The sequence below is a fragment of the Phalaenopsis equestris genome, unplaced genomic scaffold (assembly GCF_001263595.1).
Source record: "Phalaenopsis equestris unplaced genomic scaffold, ASM126359v1 Scaffold000924, whole genome shotgun sequence".
Lineage (NCBI taxonomy): Eukaryota > Viridiplantae > Streptophyta > Magnoliopsida > Asparagales > Orchidaceae > Phalaenopsis > Phalaenopsis equestris.
This window is the reverse complement of record NW_018165363.1, coordinates 493,990-516,242: the sequence shown is the minus strand read 5'-3', so window position 1 is coordinate 516,242 and position 22,253 is coordinate 493,990. Positions and strand designations below refer to the sequence as shown.

General features: G+C 37.4%; 1 protein-coding gene across 1 annotated transcript in view; it reads right to left on the bottom strand.

Annotated features, from left to right (window-relative positions):
• Nucleotides 1-3,690: 3,690 nt before the first annotated feature.
• The window catches only part of LOC110032331 (CHD3-type chromatin-remodeling factor PICKLE-like), a gene marked incomplete at its 5' end in the record, with an annotated part of 151,853 nt that continues 133,290 nt past the window's right edge, over nt 3,691-22,253 (bottom strand). Inside the window, 3 exon segments of the mRNA XM_020735924.1 lie at nt 3,691-4,154; nt 4,244-4,308; nt 10,365-10,488. Of these exon segments, the coding sequence (XP_020591583.1) occupies nt 3,837-4,154; nt 4,244-4,308; nt 10,365-10,488 (507 nt within the window).

Sequence of the window (22,253 nt, the reverse complement as noted above, 5' to 3'; positions counted from 1 at the left end):
TCAAAGGTTTCTCATCCGTGTCGGATGGGAGGAAACTGCAGCCATTTTTTTCCACTTCCGTAGGAGCTTCCTTTCCGCTGTAAGATCTCTGGGTTTGCAGATGCCAGTGTTGCAGATTTCCTTCCCGTTGCGATCATTTTCTTTTTTGGCATCTACGCTCAACAATATGTTAAACCACGGAATTTAGAGCAATATTCTGTGTTTTTTTTTTTAGCTTGTTGGCTAGATGTTTAGTATTAGACCTGAATAACTTTTTATTTAACCTTGAGGAATGTTTCGGTTTCTTTTCTGCACATTTTGGAAAACAGCATGAGTGTTAGCTATTGTGTTCAATAAATCATATAACAATGGCAACTTGAATTTGGGGACAAATAGTAATAAGAGAGATCAATTTGGACCCATGCAACATAAACATTATTTCTGTTTTGTATGGAAAGGGCCAGCTGCAACTCTTTTGAATAGAGGGATGCTTGCGGGAGTGGATGTCGGGTGAGATGTTGGTGATGATGGAGAGTTGGGAAAATGGCGTCTTGCAGGAGTGGATGTTGGTGATGATGGAGAGTTGGGAAAATGGCGTCAGCGATGAGGGCAACTAGATGAGTTGGTTAGGTGGACACAATGACGAATGCAACTATCTGTTGAGAATGATGGATCTGAAGAGGATGGTCATGATGAAGTGGTCAAAATCCTTAAGGATGATGGATTTGAAGAAGGTGATAACTAAAATGACAATGCTGACTATGGGAAACATCTTTGGGCTTTCCAAGAAAACCCCAAGCTGTTAAGATCATGCCTGAATCATTTTGTTTGGATCTGTTTTTTAATTTTTCGGTTATTTTTGAACATCTCTTTGGCAAGCAAAAGAAGTACATAGTAATGATTCTACAATCCCAAGGTTGACTCTCAAGCCTGAGTTTTATTCATCCAACATAACCTTCGACGACGATGATTCTATAAATTTGTGTGATCTTACAGGTGAATGTGTATTTCTGGTCTGCACTTATTTATTTTTATATCATATTTTCAGTTAAGCTATTTCATTGTTTTTTTCTTTGATCTTTTCTAATTTGATTGAGTTCTTACTGTGTTTGGTAGACAAACCTCATTGTGCAGTCAAAGAAAGACAAAGGTATGGTCTTGTCGATCAAATAGCATATGCCTTGTTATAGACTTGATAAATCTTATAGAAAAACAATGGAGAGTGATGAAAGAAGTAAATTCAAGCAGGTTTTGCGATTAAGAAATAGTATGATCAAAGAAAAACAATATTTGAGTAGTGGTGGACATACCAATCCACCAAAAGGTAATTAGTCGCAAGTGATTGTTCAAAAATAAGTATAGTTCTATTGAATCTAAGGATATTAAATTCAAATAAATACTGATTGCAAGGTGCTTCTTATACGAAGAATGTGTGAATTGCAATGACATATCTTATCCCACTGTGAAGCACACATCAATTATAATCTTGCCAGCGGTTTTACTTGATTCAGTATGTTGCTTGAAAAATTGGGTGTGAATTCCACATTTTTTCATAGAGTGCTGGCAGAAATAATATTCATAAAGCTATTTAATTATTTCATTGAAGTGGGAGTTGAAAATCAATTATATCTTCTTAAAAGATCCTTGTATGAGCTTTAGCAGTTATCAAGAATGTGATACATGATTTTTGATGATTACATATTGAAGATTAGTTTAAAAAAAGTTATTATGATTCATAAGTTTATTATGATACAAAACCATGAAAAATATTGATTTCATGCATGATTATACTAATAATGCCTTTTCTTTCCTTTGTCTAAATTCTTTCTATATTTCATTTTGTACAATTTTTTTTATTTCATCTAATTTTCTGACTGATGTATTTTTTCTTTAATAATTACAGAACGATGAGCTCCAGATATTCAGGAGAGTCCGGACGAATGCTATGCCGGTGCGGATTGCTATCCTTGTTACTCACGTCACACCAACAAACATAGCTACGTGCGACAGTTTCACATGTGCTTGTGGTGGGCAGACGGACTGGACAACTGTAAGTTCATTGGGTGGGCAGGCTTGGCAGACAAGCCGGCGGATTCTACGGTATCCCAAATAGAAAACATCGCTCAAGGTTTGACGGTATCCCAACTGAAGAACATCGCTCAAGGATGGACCATATCCCAACAGAACACTGTTGCTTGGGGTTTAACAGTATCAGGATAAGTTGTTTATCTGAATAAGCTGGATAAGCTGAAGCTGCCCCAAACAGACCCTTAGTTAGTGCAAGAAGAACCCAGATGTTGAGCTGACATACCACGATTTATCAAGCCACGATGGTCACAGGTTGTTTCTAGAGACGAGCCAAAAGGGCAGCCTTACAGATTGCAGATGATTCCCAAGTTTGAGCTGAAGTAGATATGCAGAGTACGAAAGTAAGAGTTTGAGCACTTTGTTGAGAATCAGGGAAAGTTTGTTAATATTTTAGAAGAACTCGAGTTGCACACCAAGTTATTTTTAGAAAGCGATTAAAGGATGATATTGGATTGCATGTTTGAATTAAGAGATAGAGGGCGAGCCGAATAGCTAAAGAAGAAGACATATTCAGAGTCGCAAAAGTGGATGAGGGAGAAAGGTAGAATTATCATTCAGTGTGGCTATTGCTATAATATCACAAAGTACAGGGAGGGGAAACCCTTAAGAATTCTAAGACATGATGAAGTGGATCCCATGTCTTCTATAATAAAGAAAATGATTAAGAGAATGATGACATGACGAGTTCTGCCAGCAAATTGCATCCCAAATAGCTGTATCATCAATATTTACAAAAAGGGAGACTGTATCCCGCCACACATCGATCCTCATGATTTTCTAAGAAATTGTATTTTCTCCATTTTTTATTCCTTTCCATTTTTTTTTGTGTTTGTGAGTTCTAAGATGAGACGTTCGTCCTTATGGGTTTTTTTGGATGACTTGTTAGTCGCTGTTAATTGGTATCACATATAAAATCCTGATAAAGACAATCAAGTTCTTCTCTTTTTTTTTTTTAAAGGCCATGGTTTTTTAGGTATTTTTGTATGACCTTTTTTTTGTGATATGGATATGTGACACGAATTTGATATTATGGCAACTTTAACTAGCTCCCAACGAGAATGATAAGAGTGAAATCAAATCAGACAACTTGTGGACTAGAAATTGCCAAAACTAGTGTGCAAAAGCCATGATCCTCATTTGCAAGTTTGCATTAACCTAGTATAAGAACCAGAAATAAAATACTTGGCCTTCAACTACATGTTAACAAAGCTTAAAGTTTGGCCAAACAACCAGAATACAATTACATTAAACACAGAAATCATCCGCCTTTAATAAGTTACAGCAGCAAAAATGGTAAAAGAACAACTCAGCTGACTAGGGCTGTTTGCTATCCGATTTCGAACCGAGCTAGAGTCGGCTTAAAACTGGCTTGAAAAAAAGTCGATCCAATCTCAATCTGAGCCAAAATTCGAATCATTTTTTGAGCGATAACAATTTTCAAGCTAAATTGGCTAAATTCATAGTCATATGTTGTTAATGATCTGATTTCGAGCCGAGCTGGGTTCAACTTAAAAAACATTGATCCAAAATTTTGACTTGCAGCTCGGCTCGTTTATCTCGATCTGAGCCAAAATTCGAAGCAATCTAACATCTTTGAGCAAAATTCACAACCAATTCACAGACGCAAAAATGCATGGAAAGTTATAAATTAACTTACTGCTCCGTTTCTTTTAGTTATATAATTATCGGCCTTCTTTACATCCTTAGTGTTAGGACTGAATTTTGGGAGCTGCCACTCAATTCATGTTAAGAGTTACTACAATGAAAGACTATGCCTGTGCCATGGAGCGATTGCTTTCTGCTTCTACCTTGGAATGATTGTTTTCTTTCTCCACTGGTGCGGAGTGTTTGGGTTCACTTCCAGCAATGCTCGGCGAAAATCCTTTCTTATCAACATCTCCCTGCACTGGAGTACCACTTGATCCTTCGACGGCAGAGCTTCGATTAGTTACTGCAAGAACTCGAACCACATCTGCACATATTGCTTGCAGCTGTAAGAGATTCTTGTTTAACCTGGAAGAGGCAGAACCGTTGCCAAAATACGACTGGAGAGCATCAGGGGTGTTGGCTTCAACTAATCTGCAGATCTGAAGCGACAAAAAAATAAAGGAGGAAAAAATAAGCAAATGAAGAAAGAAAATATAACAGAGGAAAACCTTCAAATTTGGCTACTTACAGCATTATAGAATTGAATAATCTGGTCGCGACCACTTATATCAGCACAAGCAGGTTCCTGTAAAGCTGTAAGCCATTCAAGTCAGTGAGAGGTTGGAGCATGCAACGGGACAAAATAACATGAAAAATTAGAGCAAGTCATGTATCCCTAGTAAAACGCTTTCACTGAAAAGAGTTGTATAAAATAAGCTTATGAAGTCCGTTTTGCAAAGACCAAAATTACCTCCACAATAATTCTAGTTTCTCTTGTATATAAATACTATACTAAACAAAACCGTAGCTGCATATCTACAGTATTAACTGTATATAACCTACGCTGAAAAAATAACTCACCTATTATATCATGAAATCAGAGTTAACCAAATCACAAAAGGAAAAATAAATATTATTACTGAAAACAAATAGGTGGTTACCATCAAACACACTTGAAAGGGTAAATTACAACAAACACGACAGAAACTCAAACTATATAGAAGTTAACCCATATCAACTGGGTGATTGGGGAATGGAGGTAGGTGGCTGAAATAGGTTGTGCGTAGTTGGGACAGCAAAAGGAAGGGCTGGAAGGGTGTCGGCAGCAAAGAGGAGCGGCCGGACAGCAGCGAATTGAATGGGAAAGATGGTCTTCGGTTGCGGCAACAAGGGAGGAGGTCATCGACATCAAATTGGAGAAGTTGTGACAAGGGCAGCAGTTCAAAATGCGAGAAACAGCTGGCCAGGAGGCTGGAACAGTAGAAAAACAGCCAGGAACGACTGTTTCTGGGTGGCGACAGTGAGCAGGAAGGCGGTAGCAGCAAGGAAGGCATGGCACCGCGGGACATGACAGTTTCGGCATCGCGGTAACCAGGAGAATGGCTGGACGACGAGGAACTGCAGGAAGCACAACGAAAAAACTCTTGTCGGGGTGACTGTAGCAAGGACGAAGGAGTGGGGAAGGGATAAAGAAGATAATCACAACGTTGAGACCAAGATATAACCGAAACACCACTTGGAACCCTATGGTATAACAAAGGGAAAAAGAGATGTCGACGGCTATCTCGATAAAAAGCACGAAAACTAACCCTAGAATAACAAAAATAGAATTATATAATAAGAGGAGAATTAAGACAGGAACCAAATCCAATTGGGATGGCGAGGAACGACAAGAATAAAAGGAATCCTGTCGGGGTAGCTGTAGCGAGGAAGAAAATGATAGTGAACCAAGAGGTATGCAGGAAGGGATGCAGAAGATAATGACCACTGTGAGACCCAGATACAGCTGAAACACTACCTGGAACCCTTGACTACAACCCTCGAAGGGAATAGGAAACGCCAGCGGCTATCCAGACACAACACAAAAAAACTAATCCTAGAAAAGAAAAAAAATACAAATATATAATAAGAGGAAAAATAGGAGTGAGCCCCACTCCAATTAGGCGTAAAATCCAAGGAAGAAAGTATTCTTACTTTGAAAAATTGAGCCGAACCAGCCCAGAGCGAACTCCCTCTAGATGCAATGCGGGAGACTTACGACCGTGTCCATCACCCGTGATTGGAGGAATTTCGACCTCATTTGTTAAAGTTTCTATCTGTGTTGAGAGTGGCAGAGCTTTTGTGACCTCCCGTGGTTGAAGTCTTCAACTAAGGTCTGAAAAGCACCTGAATTCCATTGGCGACTGCACTATTCTCCAAATCACCAAAATAGTTTTCCCTTGTTGCAAGCAAACATCCATATTGATCCAACCATCTGATGGTAGACTACTAAGCTAAGCATGAATTCAACACCAAGTGTATTCTGCTGACTTCTTCAAAAGCAACCCAAGGTTGGTTTAACATGATGTGAGGTGAGGATAGTCTGAATCTTCTTGATGGGTGGTGGCTAGGGCGGTAAGCTATCAACCAGGATGTCCTGAAAGTCTTTTTGTACTGAGTGTCCCCCCCCCCAACAGCTCTTCTCTCTCATGTTCCCTTGTCATCCTTAAGACTGCTCCTCCTGACACTTCTTGGACTCCTTGGAAGGTGGAAAGAAGATGTGCTTGACATCTTTGATGAGGAAGAAGGTTGAGCCCTATGCTCATGCTGCCACGGTCTCCTTAGCAAAAGGTGGTAGTATCCATGAGCAGTATGGTCACACAAACATGAACCCGCAGTTGGCTCCCAATCAAGAACTCCACAAAACACTTATCAATAGTGACCCTATTCTCCTTCTTCAACCAAATTAGGGAATATGGTTGGAAATGCCTTCAAGTTATGAAGCTAAATTTGTCTACCTTCTATGTAAGTGTGTCATGTTCATGTTGTTCCTTCCATCGATGATGAGATTGCATACTTTTCCCTTCACAGTGCAATGAGTGTAGAATATATTGTGGCAAAGATACTGTTGATTTCTTACAGCCTCAATATGTAGTCACAAGCATTTCTCCCTCATCCGGTAAAATATGATACTCATCCTATTCTTCAGCTGCCTCTTCATCGCTAACTTCCCAGCACGGTGAAAGACAAAAAACTCGTCGGGCAATTACAAGAGATGTGTCCGAAATCATGACACTTGAAACATTTCCTGCTAGTGGGTTTGCTACTCTTCTCAGGCTGCTTCTCACTCGGAGCGGTTCTGTCATGTTTCTACCTAGTCTACTCTATTCCCTGAGGTGTGGTCCGCCCGAGGTCTCCAACAATGAGTGGCTCACTTGAAGTCTCCAACTATGAGTGGTTGTCCGACTGACGATGGTTATCTGCTCTGCTTTTATTGTCTTGCTACTTTCAGTACTAAAGTCTACAGCTGGACCACATTACTGATGACAGATTCAAGCTACTCAAGTATCTAGCTATGGTTTGCTCCACTGGCTCGTTCAGTTCACACTTCAATTTATGCTGCAAATCAGTAGAATTTGAAGCTGGTGATTTTGTATTTTTAAATGTCAGGCTAAAGAATGGTACAGTCATATTTGGTCAGGGAAGCAAGTTGAGTCCTAGATACATCGATGCTGCTTACGATAAGTCTCTCAAGGTGGATAGTCCTACGCTTGCTGTCACTAGACCCTCTGTGGCTTGTATGTTAGTTGAGAGAGATATCACTCAACCAGCTCCAGATGAGATATAGATTGACACTATGCACAACGGGTATTGACAAAATGTTGAAATAGAATCACATCCTCTTTATTGCTCTCGTTGTAGTATGTTTGGTCACAACTCTACTATTTGTTATCGTTTGCATCCTCATCTAAGGCTGAATATCGCTAAAAAACAATCACATACTATCCCTGCTGAGAAGATGCAACCCGATCATTTTCCCAACACCGCAGTTCCTAAAGAAGAACAACATACTACAACTACAGATCCGGTTGTGCTAATACCACTCATTGTTATTGAAGAAGACTCACACACATGCCAAGGCACACGAAAGTGCTCCTTTGATCCAATAACAGATCAGCCGGTACAACATGCAGTTGCTTCTAATGTCCATTAATCTGCACATCTCAAACACATTTTAAACCAAGATCAGGTGAGTCAATCTTCGGAAGAGGAATGACAGGTCTATTCCAGGAGGAAGAAGAAGAATGGAGGCCGACTCCAGCTCGGGAACATATTGGATGATACATTGGTTACTACTGGCAATGACAATCATCTTACCAACTTATTAGCTTGCTAGGCAAAACAAAATTGGATTGCTCTCTAGCCACCTAATACTATGTATTTCTGCATTTTTAAGCTTTTTCTTTGTCTCTAATGTACTTCTCAGTATTTTCTAATTGTGGAATCCCTTGTGGTTTTGTTGTGAGCAGGGTGTCATGTTTGGGCCCTCCATCACATTGTATCTGAATCTTTTTTTCTAGTTAATATATTATCCAAATATATGTGAATGAATAATGAAATGAAATGTATAAAGTACATTTGCGGCGATTTAAATAAACTAGTTCATCACTTACTGGGTCATGATTCTGCAAGTCAGAACGAGTGTAATGAGAATTTAGTCTGACTAAATTACCCGATTTTATCGCACCATAGCCGACCCTTAAGGGGGACTAGTTAGAGTTTGACAAGATCTGAAAACAATGCTTTTGAAGTTTAGATATAGCTCAAGACCTAAGCTTAAAAGAGAAACAACACAACATAACAATAAATCACTGGAGAAGACTTTTCCACTTACCTTGGATTTTACATATAACAAATATTTCCTGTACATAAAACCATTTCTTCTTATATTTAAAATATATATTTTGCTAAAATACCCAGAACTTAAAAAATTACTTTAAGGGAGTGGAACTATGACTAAAAGGGATTTAATTTTTTTTTTTTTAACAGGACAACTTGAACGTGAGTGAACTAATATAAACCTCGATATTAGTGTTGAAAATGAAGTGATATCGGAGTTAACTAAAACCACAATAGAAATAAAAATATTAGCTAGATTCAAATAAGGTTACAAGAATGACTCCTCAAACGAAAATAAATGACAACATAAAAAAACACAAGCAAACACCCCTAAAGTGTAGCCCAAAGTGGTGGAGGTCAGCTAGGTGGATCGAGATGGCGAAAGTGGCCGCAACAAATGAATGTAGGTGGCAGTGAGGGGGAAGTGCAGAAATGCAGCGCAATAAGGAAGATTTCTTGGGTGATGACAGCGAGAAGAAAAGGTGAATAGCAATTGGACAGTAGGAGAAAGGCATGTCCTGGCTGAGCGGCAGCAACACAGTGGGAAGGCTGGGGGGAGGTGTGGTTTGGGCGGCAAGAATACTGAAAGGGAGGGGGCGGTGGCTAGTAGGCGAATAACTACAGAAAAAGCAGCCCGAGGGCTATTGTGGGCGGCTTCAAAAGGTACGGCGGTAGGACAAAACGGATAATGGCAGGTGGTAAGAGCATATGAGAAAGATGGTAGGGAGGAAATCATAGAGGATACAACACCACCTCGTAGCAGGATATAGCTGGAGCACCACTTGTCATTGGATACAACCCTCGCAAGGAAAAACCAGGACTTCTACATAAATTTGAAAAGAAAACTCACCAAAACATAACCCTAATTCAGAAAACACAAGCATATATAATAGCTAATAGATAAAATAGGAAGGCAAAATTTCTTCTTTGGGAGACAACCAGAAAGGGAGGAAGAAGCGGGAAACAAAAAAACCAAAACTATTTTGGCGGCCATTCTCCGTCTCCCACTATATGTTTTCTCGCTGTACTGTAGTTGGTACAATACCGCGAGAAAACCCTGCGGGAAAAAGCTCCCGCATTAAGAAGAGAACGAGAAAGACGAAAGAGATGATGTGCATGAATTTGATGAGAATGGTAATTCTGAAAATACATCAGTTGAGAACAGTTCAGATGTTATTTAAAGCATCATTGCCACAATTAAACTTAACTGCAAAAGAACTTATATCTTTCAGACATAACTGTTGCTCACGAAAATTGGTGTAAACTATGATTGTAAGTACTCCTAACGAACTAAATAAGCATTCACAAATCTTAAACTAACATGCTCTCAGAAAAGAGAATAGAATAGAAGGGGTATTATATGCCATTGTTATATTGAATGAAAATGTGACTGCAAGAGTGTTTGTGCCTAATAATTCTAGCCAATTATTGCATAAAATGTAAAAACATTTACATATCTAGAAGTAACATGCTTTCAATGCTTACGAGTCCTCAAGCATAAAAAAAATGAAGTGCTCCTAACGAACTCACTAAACTTCAAGTACTTTGAACTTGCATGCTTTTAAAAAGGAGAGAATGGCTGAGAGAGTATACATGCATGAATAGTAGAATTGAACAAAAATGTGACGGAGAGTGTCTATGCCTAAGAATGCTAGCCAATTAGTACTTGAATTCAAAGAAACTATCTGGTTGATTTTCATGATGAAGTACCTCCCCGTCAGGGTTATGCAAATTACGATTAACATGATTCTTATACTAATATTAACCATTTTATTGCATTACAGATGAATCCTACTGAACATGTTAAATTTAAGAGTCAAGTGAATAAATTAGATAGGAAAGAATTGATTACAGAGAACATTAAAAGTGAAATAACAATTTTCCCAGGTCCAACTGGAATTAGATGAGCATTTCCTTTTAACATAATGAGGATAAAAAGTATTAACATTTAAAAGTATTCCAAATCACATGACTAAATCGATAATACATACCAATGGGTTCCAAAATCGGCAATTCTTTGAATAATGAGAAAGGGTCCGTTGGTTCTGGAATGAGAAGTTCAGTCACCATAGGGCCAGCTGAATCTGGACTTGGATCAGAAAGTTTCGCTCCGCACTAAGAAATTGAAATACAAAGCAAGTTAAAACTCTAATTTATGATATAAATGATATGACATGTAAAAAGTAATACCAATATAATATATAAATATATAGATGAATAGATAGATAGATAGATAGATTAATGTATGTATGTATGTATTATGCATATAAGCATGCATGTATGTATGTATATATAGAGAGAGAGACACACACACGCAACTGCACAAAAATTATTACAATCATTCAAATCTATGAAGTGACTAATAAGTCATATGTGAAAGTAGCATGAAGAAAATAGATAAGTTACAAACATAAAAACACAATAAATGAGTTCCAGACAGGATTCGGGCTTGAAATTACTGAAAAAACAGGAATTTCTCCGCAATTAGCATTACATTCGCTCTCAATGATAAGAAAGCTGTATAACAACTACATTTAAATAAAATGCTACGGCAGTCTTCCTTTTTTCCAATGTATTTAAAAATCCAAGCCACAAATCAGATTAATATTTTTCCTAGATGTTTAGTTCTTCAGTAGTAAGTTCACTGACGCATCTCTTACAGTAATTTTCCAGTCTAAAGTTCTGAGGGTTAAGGGATGGTATAAAGGGTGCTTGTGTTACACGAAACAGGTTTATCAAAGCTGTAACTTTTCCGCTTTAATATATTAGCCCTTGGGCTTTTTCTAAAAATAAATAAATAAATAAATAAAATATCTAAAAATTGTAGTAACCATCAACCGGAACCACATGATTTATATAAAAGCATTGTTGTGTTTTTTCACTGCAAAAACAATGTACTTATTTTCCACTGCCTACTTGCATTCAAAACGTCCAATTAAAACACCTATCTTTCTGAAGGGAGGATTCCTTCATAGTGGCCATCAAGCTCATCAAGCTCAGTTCAATATTGCATACGATCAAGCTGATGATGACAATTATTTCATTTTGAATTTGACTCTAGAAGTTAGATATCTAATGGGTTTTTATTTATATCCATCATTCAATTGCAATGATTGATCATGGCATTTAATACAATCTAAGTTGGTTATCAGCTTGGACCTATAATAATCAGCTCAAAATCAAATTGTGCCTCAAGTTAACTCAATTTTGAGCTGACAAGCCTCAAAATTAGTTTGACTACAAGTTGACTCAAATCAAATAATTTTTATATTATATGCTTATGCACACATATCTATACAAGTATGCACACACATGCTAGTTCATATTTAAAGATGAATGCAAACCTACTTATGTGTGCCCAACCTGCTTCGAGATCGGCTCCAAAATCAGTTGGGTTGACTTCCACACTTATGCTTATACAACAAAGTATGATCAAACATAGTCCAAAATTAAGGCCCTCTCTACTGTAAGAATTTTGATTGAAAAATATATTACACTACCAGATATAGAAGAAGTCTGGCTTGACTCTGCTCACAATGGTTATTGATAAAAAATCATTATGGAACAAAAACCTTACGACTGCAAGCACTGCAAGATGTTAGAACACCCACAGGAAACATGTTTCAAATTGCACCCACAATTGAGAACTAATAGTCAAAAGCAAGAACATGCTGCACCCCACGTGCCTGAATGCGCTCCCAACAAACTTGATGACAACCAACCTGAGGAGGGAATCAACACAAGACAGGAGTTGGTGTCTGCCCCTGGGAACCCTTCTCCTGACCATATTACAACGGATAACGTTCAGACCGAAAATCAGGATAGCCCCGCAGCTTCGATCCAGGAAGCATCAGGTGCAGAGGTGACAATTCACACTTCACATACACTGGAACCTATCGTTGTAGCAATGACTGCCTTTAGGGCTGTAAACGAGCCGAGCTTGAGAGAGCTCAGGCTTGGCTCGTGTTCGACTCGTTTTCGGCTTGTTCGAAATAGCTCGTGTTCAAAATCGGCTCGTGAATAGTGTGTTCGCGTTTGTCTTGATTAAAATATTCGTGTTCGTGTTCGGCTCGTGTTCGGATTGAAATTGGCTTGCACTAACCACATTGCCACACAAGGTGTTATGATTTAAATATAGACTTAAATATATATAGCATTGGCACATGGGTGTTATGATTTAAACTTAGATATAAATATATATAATATATTATTATATAAATAATATATGTAATATAAAACGAGCCGAACACGAGCGACAAAGGAGCTATTCTTGTTCGGCTAGTTTATAATTCGAGCTTTAAAAGTTTGTTCGTGTTAGGCTTATTCGTTAAGTAAACGAGACGAACACGAGCTACTTAATGAGCCGAACACGAGCTGTTCGCGAACAACGAGCTTTTTTGACAGCCCTAACTACCTTTCCTTCTACTGCGGTTCTAATATCTTAATCAGACCGAGGATCACATGAGCCAGTCTTCTGATGAAGGATGGCAGCTTTACACTTCTCGACGGAAGAAGAAAGTTGGGGGCACACTCCAACTTGAAAACTTAATGGATGATATTTTGGTTACTCCGGGCAATGACACGACTCTTCAAAGTTTGTTATCTGGCTCCGCTCTTAAAACTAGAGGAAGAGGCATGACTAAACTGGTTCGTCCCTAGCTGCTTGTTTTCTGCAAATTTTAATTTTTTGAGTCTATTTGTATCTTTTTGTTGGGATATTACTATATTGGGCCCTCTCATACAACCTTTCAATAAAATCAGCCATTGGGCTTTTCAAAAAAAAAAGTCCATTTTAACCCATGTTGATTCACAATTTTTATGAATCTTTCCAACAAAGCTCAATATGATTATTTCAGCTCATAAAGTGTTTTTTTTTTTTGTATGCTATGCATGTCTCTTCGTAGTCAGTGATCCTTGAAGGATGATTTGCATAAGATTTCTCATGTAAGTCATCATTTAATGGATTCTTAACACCCAGTTGATGAAGTGGCCGATCAAGATTGCTTGCCATTAAAAAGGAACCCAAAGGTTATTAAAATTTTCATGACATTAACAAACATTTTAAAATAAACAATCCCATAAGTTAGGGTTAATTCTTTCACAACCAATCATGTTTAATATCTTTTATGTATCCATAAGATTGATATATCACATTAAGGATCCATTTTATCCTTTGTTCTTTGAATAACTTCTATATTTCACTTCTTTATCCTCATTAACTGTGTCTCTCCGTTTATGATTATTAAGGGCAGTTTCTATTGTCATCAAAATTCAAATCACTGTTAGATTGGAAAGCCTTTTATAGGAAAATTAGTAGTACCATCAAAAAGAAGATATTATGATTGCACCTAGTTTGAGTAGGATTCAAGATAAGCTTCAGAAGGTAGAATGGTCTTACTTATTTGTAGATTCCTCCTTCCAGTAAAGGTAATTCAATGGGATTCATGGGAACAAGTAATAGGAGTTTCAGTAGCCTCCATGTTGTTGGGTTGAGGAAGGTTGATGTTGATGCTATTAGTGAGTTTCAGAATTTCATGAGAAATAATGTTAAAAGGAAACTCTCTTAATATTTTTATTTATCAAAGAAAAAACATTTAACCCTTCAAAATTATCACATATGCAATTAATTTTAAATTGATTTTTATTAGGATTGTGTTTATAGACAAATAAATTCACCCAAAAAGCTTAGGAGATTGTTCAGTTGGTGGAACTAGAAATGCCCTGCAAAAGGAATGCAGAGGTGCTTAATACGCTAATTATCTATCGGGTAAAAAAAAAAAAGCAAACGCCATGCAAAATTTCAATACATTTGGAATTCACTATCTAGTTCAATTTCTTAGTATTTGAAAGTTCGTGAATTTGGGTGAATTCTAAATACATTATCTTTGTAAAATGTTTGGTATGCCACCACCCATCGGTCACAACCTTTTGCTCCATTTAGTTGCCGACCAACTACGATTGTTTTTACAATTGGCCACTAGCCACCACCGCCACTAAGTACCACTCGTCGTAGCCCTCGACCGGTTGTCGCCTGCCACAGGTTGCTCATTGTCAGCTGCCACTATGCTCTAGCCCCACGAGCCATCGATTGCTAATCCAAACCACTAGCCTCCATTGTCATCACCACCACAAAGTATGCCCGCAACCACACTCGTCAAATATGTCTGTCGTCCAAGCCACTTACAGAACACAATGCATCGCTTAGCCAACCGTCACCCATCGTTGTCTGTCGCCCATCGGGTTTTGCTTTAATTCATTTTCCTTTAAACCAAACACAAAAATAAGTCCATACATTTATTTTATACATGATCAAATAAATTCAAAATATTTCAAATACACTACAATTCAATTACACCGCATTTTTTTATATTGCATTTTTCTTTTTAGCAAACAAAACAGCCATTAAGTGAAAAATTAAAAAATGATACAAGTATTAAGAAAGCATTTGAAAAATATATTGGAGTTTTGATTTAAAGTGAATTTGTAGGCAGCATAATTATGAGATGGAAAGCAATTAGGATGGCATCACGCTAATAATATATGGAAATGTTAATAATGAACATAATAGATAATAAATCTAGCCACATCTTAAAGATATCGTCTTTTTTCTTTTTTGGGTTGAGCAAAGACCATTTTGTTTCCGTATCGAGGGACAACTTTAATAGATAAAACTAGTCTAATTTAAATAACCTCCTAGAATGAGGTTAAAAACTTACCTCTATTACACCGAAGTATTTAGATTTCAAGTTGTGTTAAAAAATTACCTTTTTAACAAATATAGATAGCACACAAGTGTGACAAAAAATAAGAGTGATGAACCATCATTTGGAGTTCGAATTTGAGATTTGGATGAATCCTAGCTTTGGTGGCCTTATATATTGTTTAAGTTTAAAGATTATTCTTCTATATTTGGCATGCTAACAAATTTTAAATTGAAAAACTTTTTAATACCAAAAAAAGAAATAAATAATTTAAAAGATTTAAAAAATAGAATGGCTTTTTTTCAAAATCATAAAATCATTTTGATAAAAATGGCACGATTACTCTCTTTAGATTTATAAATATAATGCTCGCTAACACTGCCAATCTCTTCACCAAACTCTAATCCTTCTAGATAATTTTTGTAAGAATGTAAATTTTTCGGTTAAAATCATTTGCTAGTTTGCTTAAATAGAAGTAACTACAAGAGACATTTAAAACATGAAACGCAAAATTCAAACAAAGTTCAAAGTTAATTCCATATATCCATATAGAGATGCATCAACAATTTTTGCTTTGATGTTTCTATGTGAAGGACTGCAAGAGGAAAATAAGTGAGTATAGCCTGCCATGTGATATGCTTAGATTCATAACCTCTATCAGCACAATTAAGAGCGGAAAAGAAAAAGATTAACTTTCTTAACTAAAAAGAAGCAGTCAGCTTTTTCAAATGCGAGTAATTTGTAGTGCGAGTCTAATAAAGTATACTATTTTATGAAACTCAAAAATCCAAACAAAGTTCAAACATTTAAAACAAGTAACAACAAGAAACATTTAAAGCATGAAACTCAAAATGCAGACAAAGTTCAAAGTTAATTTCACGCGAGGGACTAACAGAGTAAAATAAGTGAGGATAACCTGCCATGTGATATGCTTCTGGGTGGATTCATAACCTCAGCACAATTAAGAGCAGAAAAGAAAAAAGATTATATTTCTTAACTAAAAAGCAGTCAGCTTTTTCAAATGTGAATAATTTGTAGTGCGAGTCTAATAAAGTTTACCATCTTATGAAAGCCAATGAACCTATACCAACACATCTTATATGTTCTAAAGCTGAAGTAGATCTTTTATGTTAAAAAATAAATAAAATAAGCAAACAATGTTAAGAAAAAAATAAATTAAGCAAAAGATTAATAAGAAGAAAGCAATAATTCATGTTGATGCCTACAAACTTGACATAATATAGTGAATAATATGTTGACATTAAAGTTTTCTTTTAAATTTTTCATTAGTATAGTTACCTCACATACTATGATATAATGATTACATATATTGCACAAGACTAGTATATATTTTATTTTAATTTTTCATGTACAGTTTATGAGTAATATATCATTATTGTTTAATTCAATATATATTTGAGTTCTATTTCAGAATTATTTATCTTGTTCTCATTAGATATTAGCTTTTATTTTAGGAAAAGGGAAAGATCCTGGATGATCCTGAGCAAGGTACAGATTTTGAAATAAATATTGTATGTATTGATGTATAGTTCTAACCAAAAAAAAAAAAAAAAAAAAAAAATGAACAAATAGGGATGCATGAAAAGAAAATTTCATGTTATGCAAATGATTTATAACATTATTAGAAGTTTTGTAGTTGAATGAAAAAGATATTTAAGCATCAGCTTAATTATATTGTGTTAAACATTAGATTCTTATGATTGTGCTGTAAAATCTACTTGAGTTGCCCCAAATTGGGTTTCCAAGCCAATACACCTTAATCACTCACTCTATTCCAGCAGGTAAATTCCAAAATGGGATTTGATGAAAAGTTCAACCAATTGAATTATGTCAGCCTCAGTTAAGTCTTTTCAACTAAGAAGGATATGTGTTGAGTGTGACAATTTAGCTACATACTCTTCACATTAATCATTTGCCTAATTCTTAATAAATTTTTTTTTGAAATGTATTTCGTGTCACTCATGTTTCCTTGCTCGAAATCGCAAGAATGATTTAGAAATTTACACAATTAAGCGAAATTTTCAGGATCGAGAATATCACATTGACATTTTCCCATAATTCTTATACACTGTTGTAGACCAAATATAAAGATTCAATATATTCTTCGATGGAATTAATAAGCCAAGATATTACAAAAAATTGACGGTATCCCATGATTAAAAGGATTGAAAATTTCATATCGATAGATGTCATCATTTAAATATACAATCCATCCTTTTTCTCAAGCAAGCAAATGAAAATAATTCTTTTTCATTTAGTTTATAAACGGTGACTTGAAGCAATAAATGATCCATGGAGACTACCATAAAGTTGGTCCTACTTAACTAGGCGGAAAGAGAAATAATATTTTATTCTTCTTCACTTTTAATCGTCGATCGCCGCTTAGAAAAAACTCAACTCTCAAATGATAAATAAAAGCAGAAAAAAAAAGGAACAAAAGTGAGATACCATGTCACTTACTGGCCAATTTTCGCCACTTGTATAGAGGTCTATAATGTGAATAATCATAAGAAATAAAGATATCATAATAAAAAAGGAAGTTACATTTAGCAAGTATTTTTAACTTAAAACACACCAAACAAAAACTAAAGCATCACCTTCGCAATCTATAGGTTGCAACCTTCCAATAAACAAGGGGACAAACCTTCTCTTCAGCAAATCATGGTTTGTCATTTTTTCTAAAGAAAATGCCAGCACAAGTCCATTTGTTGCAACAACTTTACTTCCATACAAGGAGACCCTTGAATTATTAGTCCCCACAAAATCATCTTTACAATACCCTTTCTACGCAACCAAGTCTGCATAACCCTCTCTATCCCTAGCCACATGACTAACTCGGCACAAAACTAATCATAGGTTTGACTGGGCCATGATTCTCTTTGCTTATTCAAGTCTGGCACAACTACAAGTTGGTTATCACATGGACTCCTTCAAGTGAGCTACATGCTTGTCCTTCACATGACATTCTATAGAGTTTTGTAGCGCGCCGTGGCTTAGTTTGCACACTAATTTATCCCTGTTCCCTCAAGTTGCATGACTGCTTTTGTCTTTGTGTGCAAGTTGTATTCCGAATATCTCACTCCAATGCATCTTCGATGTGAGGCTTTTACAGAGCTCAGCTCTATTCAATCTGATTCCTGCATTGAACTTTGTCCGACTTTAGTTATTCCTCCCACAATCAGTAGTGGAACACCATGCCAGACGCAAGGGAGCCCAAACCCACGCAGACACAAAAAGTGCCAAACGTGATCGTTTTTGCGTGACCCATCTTTCGCCTGGACTGAATCGGTCCAAAATTTCTCATTTATGAGGAGTTGGTTAGTCCTCTAGGGTTACTTCTAGTTATCCTCTTATTATATATTTGTATTTCTAATGTTCTAGGTTTAGTTTTGGGGTGAGTTTGTCCAGGACAGTCGTCGACATCCATTTTCTCCTTTTGAAGATTGTATCTGAGAAATTGCATGGTGCTCCAACAATATCTCTCTCCGAAGACGGTGACTATCTTCCCCCATCCCCCTTTCACATCCTCCTGGCCACCCCTTCCCTATTGCAGCAGCCAGGACAATAGCTTTTATTATTGTTTCCTACAGTTGCACCAGTTTCAGCCACCTCCCTCCCATCCCAAGCTTGTTGTTGCCCAACACAGCTGCCTTCCACCATTCCCCAACCTTCCCACATCACTTGCCACCTATTTCCTTAACTGTCCCCACCCCAAACTGCTGGGAATCCCTGTTTTCCTGCAGTAATGAACCTTTCCAGCCATCTTCACCTCCACCAGACTTGTTAACGCCACCAGAAAGCCACCATGCTGCCGCCCTCCCACATTCTGGCCCCTTGGGACAGCCGATTCTTGCTGATTACTGCCGATTGCAGCAATTCCCTGCTTTCTGCAGCTCAAGACACTAAGCTGACACCGACTTGCCGCTATTTCACCACAACTCTGCACCTTCCCAACCTTGCCTCCACCTTCCAAGCTCCTAATTGCCACCACCATCACTCAAGATCCACCTTAGTTGAGTGTTTGTGTCGTGCATATCGTTATTTCAGATTTCTGAGTGTCGTGCTGTATTTTTCCTTTTCAAGTACATTGGCTGTCTGCCAATTTGCTTTCATTAATAACAAGTGATTTTCCTATTGTGGATTGGGTTAACTCAAGTATCACATAATTTCCTCAAAAGATAATACTGTTGATTGATGTTTTCTCTATTTGTGATCTCCATGGTCGTGCATGCTCATCTTAGCTAAAAAATCCTTTAAGTCATGCATGATGACCATCTGGTGGAAGATCACATCTATATTATTCCAGTTTGTTCACAAAACTAGATTTGGGTTCTACTCATTCTCAAGATAAAATGTTTTATATTCTTACTTATAGTCCTATTGTGTTGACCGATTCATCAGCTACTAAAATGAGAACTCTCTATATTTTCTTGAAACGCTGAAAACTCTTCTCTTCAGTGAACAAAATGATGAGTAATTGTCAAATGTTTGTGATTTTAACTACAATATTAAGAAGAGTATCAACTCTTTAGTGGAATAAAATTTTCATGCTATTCACACCAAAATGAGCAGAAATCTTAATAAAAATTATCATCATCGTTCGACTTTTACTAAATATCATGCAAGAAATCCAAATAATTTTGTTTTTTACTGCCTTGTACTTTTTCTGTTGGCATAACATTTCTTTTTGAATCTCATAATGTACGCATATTATTATCTTGTTAATATATTTAGCCTATAAAAGGGAAGGGGTCAAGGATTAATTTCTTTTCTAATAAATGAAAATTATTTTAAAAGGCCAATTGAGTATTCCCACAAAAATTTTGAGAATTCAACTGACGTGGGCGTAATATGGTGGATGTGAGAAGGCGCCCCACACGCAGAAACATCTGTAGCCAAGCGGTTCCCACATCTTGCTTGGACCGAACCGATCTAAGTTTTACTTCTTTAAAGAGTTGGTTGATCCTCCTGGGCCACTCCTACTTATCATATAATTATATATTTTCTTTCGTAGGAGTCTAGGATTAGATTTGGCATGAGTTTGTTAAGCACAACCTCAAGTATTCATTTTCTCTTTTCGAGGATAGTATCCAAGGAATTGGATGGTGCTTTGGTTGTTTCTCTCCCAAGGAGATAATTATCCTCGCTAGTCCTTTCCACAATCTCCCCACATCGCTCTTGGTTACTCTCCACTACTGCAGCCATCCCCGAACAACTGTCGTTTCTGTTTCCACAGCAGTCTTTCCAATTACAGCCACCTATACTCGCTGTTTGGGCCCTTGACAGCCGTCCTCTTGCTATCCTGCAGTGCATTGCATCCCCTGCCATTACCACCGACATTCCCCCTTAATACTGCCACCCGGAACAGCACCTATCTGCTGTTCACGAGCAGTCCGAGCCGTCCAACCACCTGTTTCTCTCATTCTAACTAGTTGCCATTGCCGCAACTCCAAACCTTTGCTGCCGCCGCCCCCCTCCCTTGTTGCAGCAGCTACAACAGCTCTCCCACCCACTTCCTTGCTGTTCAGCACCCTCTTTTTTGCTGCCTCCGACTTGAAACACCTCTTTTTTACTGCCCCCGCACTTGCCATTTCTACAGCTTCGCATCTCCTCCTCGCGGTTAACTACACAATTTTACTGTTGCGACGGCTTCCAGCCGTTCCTCCACTTGTTGCCACCTCTCCTGAGGCCAAACCCTCGCCGATCATGTCCACCACCCCAAGATTCACCCTAATTTGCTTGTTTGGATCGAACTTCTTGCTATTTTATATTTTCGGATGTCATGTCATCGTATTTTCCCTTTCAAGTGTGTTAGATGTAACCGTCTTTCATCTTTCCCGCCAATACCCCCTCTCTCTACTGCAACTTGGAACAACACCTATTTGTTGTTCACCTGTAGTTCAGCCGTCCAGCCACCCATTTCTCTCATTCCAACTTGTTGCCACTGCCGCAACTCCTCACCTTCGCTGCCACCCTCCCCTCCCTTGCTGCCGCAGCTGTAACAACCTCTCCTAGCCACTTCCTTACCGTCCAACACCCTCTTTCTTGTTGTCCCCGCATAGGACAGCAACCGCACTTGTCGTTCCTGCAGCTTAGCATCTCCCCCTCGTGTTTGCTGACATTTCTTTGCTGTCGCCATGCTATCCAGCCCTTCCCCAGACAATGCTACCTCTCCGGAAAATCAAACCATCACCGATCACCACCACCACCCCCAAACTCACCCTTGTTTGAGTGTTTGTATTGTGTCCGTTGCTATTTCGAATTTTGGGTGTCTTGTTGTTGTATTTTCCCTTTCAAATGTGTTGCATGTCACTGTCATTTGGTTTTTCTAGTAATAATATTTGTCTGTTTATTATTGTTTGTGTTAACTCTAGTATCATTAACACTTTTTGAAAAGCATGAGATTTGTTTGTGCATCATTTTAAGCCTACCGCCATTTCCCTTTATCCACCCTTTTTTTTCAATTAGTTCTGAAAAATTTGCTATTTCACCACTCATTCTGGATAACTCTGAATTTTATCTCCATGACGCTTCCCCAAAAAATTCCTTTGGTCCCATAACATAAACATCATCATTAGCCTTTCACAACGGCTCTTGGTTCAGTCTGCCACAAATTATATAGTGAAAAAGGGAAATTACAAAATATTAGAAACAAACTAAGCCACGAAAAAAAAAAATGCAAATGGAAGATCAAAGCACCACAAAAAAAATTACATGAGAAGAAAAAGAGACAATTTCAACTGCTTCGTTCACGCCATTCCTTCCTGCACTAATTCCTATAAACAGCACTAAATAAATCATGGAAAGCCACAAATTTTGTGGAAAAGATGAAAAATTTCAATGAAATAAGATTGGAAGTATGTAAACCCATGTCAATAGTAAATTTTATCAGACACATTTTCTTATTTTCCACTCCCATTCTGGCATCATATGCGTGATTCCCCATAAGTAAAAGCTGAACCAAAGGTCCCATAAAAACGAAACGATTAATATTGTTCATGAAGATACATTTTACATTTAAGCTACAAAGAGTAAACATAAACATGAAAAGTTTATGTTGATTGAAGTAAAAGAATGACCCGCTTGTAAAATTTCAAAAAGAATTTGGAGACCATAGGTCAGTTGACTCAACGGGACTAAAAAAGTATGGGAAGAGCG